The sequence below is a fragment of the Pundamilia nyererei genome, unplaced genomic scaffold (assembly GCF_000239375.1).
Source record: "Pundamilia nyererei isolate P.nyererei 1_Seehausen unplaced genomic scaffold, PunNye1.0 scaffold00273, whole genome shotgun sequence".
NCBI classification, from domain to species: Eukaryota; Metazoa; Chordata; class Actinopteri; order Cichliformes; family Cichlidae; genus Pundamilia; species Pundamilia nyererei.
The window spans coordinates 641,605-646,327 of NW_005187674.1; the positions used below are offsets into that span (position 1 = coordinate 641,605).

A 4,723-nucleotide genomic window follows, 5' to 3' on the forward strand; every position below is an offset into this window, starting at 1 on the left:
GCGCTTTGGCGACAGTGGGAAGGAAAAACTCCCTTTTAACAGGAAGAAACCTCCAGCACAACCAGGCTCAGGGAGGGGCGGGGCCATCTGCTGCGACCGGTTGGGGTGAGAGAAGGAAGACAGGATAAAAGACAAGCAGTGGAAGAGAGACAGAGATTAATAATAACTTACAATTAAATGCAGAGAGGTGTATAAACACATAGTGAGTGAGAAAGGTGACTGAAGAAGAAACACTCAATCCATCATGGGAATCCCACGGCAGCCTACGTCTATAGCAGCATAACTAAGGAAGGATTCAGGGTCACCTGGTCCAGCCCTAACTTTATGCTTATAGTGTCTGTCTCCTGAATCCAAACTGGAAGCTGGTTCCACAGAAGAGGGGCCTGAAAACTGAAGGCTCTGCCTCTTGTTCTACTTTTAAATACTCTAGGAACAACAAGTAGGCCTGCAGAGCGAGAGCGAAGTTTTCTACACTAAACTCTCACAGTCTGCTGTGTGTTACGTGAGTTGAAATAAAGATAATTTAAACAAACAGCTATAGACAAAACAACAGATAAGTGACGTTCCAGGGAATTCAAGGTCTGTGGTGCTGTAGAGGAAAGTGTTTCGTGTCGACTTGTTGTCAGCAGCAGCGATGCAAAGAGGATCGCTGCTAGAACGACACAATCCTCCAAGTTGCGAACAGACGCCTATATGAATAAAGACACGTGTGCCACACATAGACAAGCGAGTGTTTACCAGAGCGTGAGAGGTGATGACAGTCGGGGTGAGCGTGTTGGTCGCTGATCCAGGAGCCAATAAACTGTTAACTGCTGCATTCACCTGCAGAAGGAACAGGAAGCAACAGCACACGTTTACCTCTAAACACAGCACGATCATTCACTCATACACTTGCACATATACACAATATATATAAATCCCTATAATCCCATAGTTTGGAGAAAATAAATAAAAATGTTAAAAGCTCTGATGTGTTTCTGGATTTTTATTTAATCTTGTGACTGCCAAGGCTCACACGGGGTTAGAGTTCAGGGTGAAAGCGCCTACACGCTGTGAGATTTCAGCAAACCCAACAGTCGATTAGAAGTGTGTCACAGAGCTAACAAACAGACTGCAGAATGATTAAACTTATGAATCATGGACTGTGGAGAAGATTTTTGTTTACGTGTCACATTCATCTTGGTGGGCTCATGATAAGGACTCGAGGACGCAGCACACAAAATATCTTCAGGGTTTTACTGGATAAAAACATTTTTGGCAACCCGAAAACTTACACAGCTTTACTACAATATTCAAGACTTTAGAGCTCTTTAAAACGATCACCGAGGACCAAACTCTCTACTTAAATTATTTGTTTGTTAAACAACACGTTCTGGGCGTAGCAGGCCTGCTTTGTGTGGGCGTGTCCTATCGCTCCCTGACTCCTTTCCTCCTGCAGAGTCAGCGCACAGACTCCACACAGCAAACGACACTCGAGTCCAAAAGCTGTGAAGAAGAGTCGGTCAGTGCCAGTGGGCAGGCTGGCAGTGTCGTTTCCTGCTGTGTGGAAAGGAGTGCATGTTCCGACTGTTTCATACTTTGTTAACAGCATCGACATCTTTCTGCTGATGTCGCTTTGCTTTTGATAGAAATAACTGCCCAGCTGTGTCCCTATTTAAGACCCTTTTAATAAAACCTAAATCAATAAAAGATATTTAAACCGATTATTTATGCAGAAGTGGAAATATCTGGGTTTTTACAGACTTAAAATGAGCCTCTGTGGGGGTGGCCACGGACTTCTGCATGACTGGCAATTAATTTTTGTTACTGTCTTAACAGTAGTCTCTGCATATTCCTGTTATTTGTTGTCATTTGTAGTCGATCCACTGCCACTTTAAAAATATGTATTACAATGTGTACAATAAAATATATATGGACTTTTACTCTTTGTTAGCAGGATATATGTTATAAATTTGTGGTTACACCTAATCTTGTTGTATGCTGAAGTTGTCTTATAGTCATTTACATTTGCAGTATGTGCTGCTGATGTTTAAAGAAAAGAAAACGAACACATCCAGAGCGGCTAAAAGCTTTAAGAGAAAAAGCTAAAAGCTTTTCGTCCTGGACGTTTTATTTAAGTGCTGTGAGACTCACATCACAGACTCAAAGGATTCTGAAAACTTCAATTTATCTGATAAATGTCTAACGTTCAAGTTGTTACATAGCACACATAGTGATGTTTCTCCATTTCACAACCAAAACCTGCATTTTTCCAGTGTTAAAACATGACTATATGAGAAAATGTCTTTGAGGGATTCACAGCTAGATGATGAGCCTGGTATCAAAGCAGAGGTGAAAAGGTGACTGTAACTGTTTTGACCAGTCACTTATCCCGCCGGTTGCTATGACATTTGATTTTATGTCATAGAAACCCATAGCAGCCATAGTTTACCGACCTCAGACTTTGTCTTCCTGACTTTCTGTTTTAAATATTTTTTTAATGTTTGTAAAGCACATCTGAACTTTTACATGTGATGTTTAGTAAAGTGACCAGCAGTGTTGCGGACCTTATCGAGGGAGAGGCCGGGGGGCAGGGAGGGAGAGGAGGGCAGCTCCAGGCCTCGTGGCTTCTTTTGTTTCGGAGGAACGGCGTCCGAGGATGAAGCCGCTGGAGAGGTCACCGGCGAGGACGTCGTCACCGGGGGGATGACTGGATCTGAAGGAAACAAATCGCAGGAATGAAATCTAATGAATTATGGGAATAGACATAAAAAGAGGAGGCGGTCTCGGTGGGCTCCACCCAGAGAGGGAAGAAAAACCCTTTCCTCAATCAGGGAGATCATCTAAAATGCTTTCCTGTCACCTGTTAGCGTGTCCTGGCCCTCACCCTCTGTCCTCCCCTCCTCTGCTGGCTGCTGAACTCCAACCCCGGCATCAATGCAGGGCGGGGGCGGGCTTTCCACAATGGTGGGGGGAGGCTCTGGCTCTCCCGAGTCACAGATCAGCTGAGGAACCTGGATGGAAGAGCACAGGGCACCACCTTAGCACCATGTTTCTGTTAAACCTTTATTAAAAACCCAGAATTTCCTCCTCCTCTTACCTCCTCCACCTGTTTCCCATCCAGTGTCACCATCTCCAGCAGCTCCTGCTCTGACGGCAGATTCTCCTCCTTGATGACGATGGGTGGAGGACGGGCGGTGGGAGGAAGAGCGACAGAGGGAGGAGGAGCAGCAGTCGTCATCGGCACCTGTTGCTGCTGCTGATTGGGAGGTGGGTTGATAATAACGAACACAGGGGCAGGGTGAGACTGATGAGGAGCAGCATGCGGGTGGTGAGAGGGGAAGTTGGTGGGGTTGGTAAGGCCCCCACAATCCTCCTGCTGTGGGCCCTGTGTTCCCATTGAGACATGAGGAGGGGGGACAGGGCTCACCGTGCCCCCTCCGAGAGTGATGAGGGCGGACGGGTCCCCCATGTTGGTGAGATAAATCTGGGGAGGGTCGCTCAGCGGAGCAGCAGGAGGATTCTGGGAATGTCAACCAGAGGTGAGAACATTAATAAAGGGGATGTTATTTTCCATCATATTTATAACGTTCCAGTGGTGGATGTTCATACTGAATACTGACAAAGGTCCAAATAATGACTTCAGCAGACGTACAAGTAACCCCTGTGAGTCAAAAACAGGCTTCGTTTAAAGTAGTTTTTTCTACTCTTGGATCTGTACGATGTCACTGAGAGCAGAGATATCTCATAAAGTCATCTAACGCTGGGCACACTGTGTGATTTTTGGCTCATTTTGAGCCGTTTTTTTAGTCGTGCGACCGTTTTGGTGATCGGCCCGAGTTTCGCCTTCATCGTGTATCGAGTAGTATACGTGAGGTAACGAGAAGCGATAAACACCTCACGACCAGCTCCCGATCATCAATCGTTTGGTCGTAAGAAAATCAAACCCGTTTGAAACCCTGTCGGCCGTCCTGAGGGCGTCACCGCAGCCTCTCACACTGCGCACACGCAAACACAGAAATGAAAGTGAAAAGACGGAGCAGCACGACCCTCCGCAGCGTGTGATCTGGACACAAGCGATGGAGGCACAACTTGTAGGATGAGGCAAGCTCATCTGAGCCTTTTCGATGTGGCCTCACAAAATTATCACGACTACAACAACCATGAAAGTTGGATTTACATGCTGCTCAATCAGCTGCCAATCACGTTTTTCATTAGAAATTTAGCAAAGTTGGTGTGTGTGTGTGTGTGTGTGTGTGTGTGTGTGTGTGTGTGTGTGTGAGAAAGACAGAGAGGGAGAGAGCGAGCGACAGATTTTCTGTTATAACCTTCATGTTATGGATGCACAGCGTGAGCATCGGGCCGTATAGTGTGAGACCCTGCGTCGTGACCTACGAACTTCTAACCCCTGCGAGTCAATCGTGCAGTTTGAGCAGAAGCTGGATAACGCAAGTGAAAAAAAAAAGTCGCACAGTGTCTGTCCAGCTTTAGGTGTTCTCGGACAAGTAACCAAGTACCAGGCGTGACTTTTTACTGACCTGTGATTGGCCATTGGAGTTGGCTGGTATCTGTGGGCTGAGAGCCGGGGTCGGACAGGGAGACGTCTGAGTGACGATCACCTGGAGAACAGAGTCCGCAGCGCTCCCCACGGACGGAGAGGATTTAGACTCCGGTAACACACACACCTGAGGAGGAGGACACGCCAAAAAAGGCCTGGAGTTAGAGCAGCTGATTGCCACAAATA

General features: G+C 46.6%; 1 protein-coding gene across 1 annotated transcript in view; it reads right to left on the bottom strand.

Annotated features, from left to right (window-relative positions):
* Positions 1 to 4,723, bottom strand: part of elk1 (ETS transcription factor ELK1) — a 29,854-nt gene that overhangs the window by 12,448 nt on the left and 12,683 nt on the right. Inside the window, exons 5-9 of the mRNA XM_005750416.1 lie at positions 4,518 to 4,664; positions 3,080 to 3,502; positions 2,843 to 2,993; positions 2,547 to 2,695; positions 739 to 822 (exon numbers count right to left, since the gene is read on the bottom strand). Coding sequence (XP_005750473.1) covers positions 739 to 822; positions 2,547 to 2,695; positions 2,843 to 2,993; positions 3,080 to 3,502; positions 4,518 to 4,664 — 954 coding nt within the window. The remainder of the gene's footprint in view (positions 1 to 738; positions 823 to 2,546; positions 2,696 to 2,842; positions 2,994 to 3,079; positions 3,503 to 4,517; positions 4,665 to 4,723) is intronic.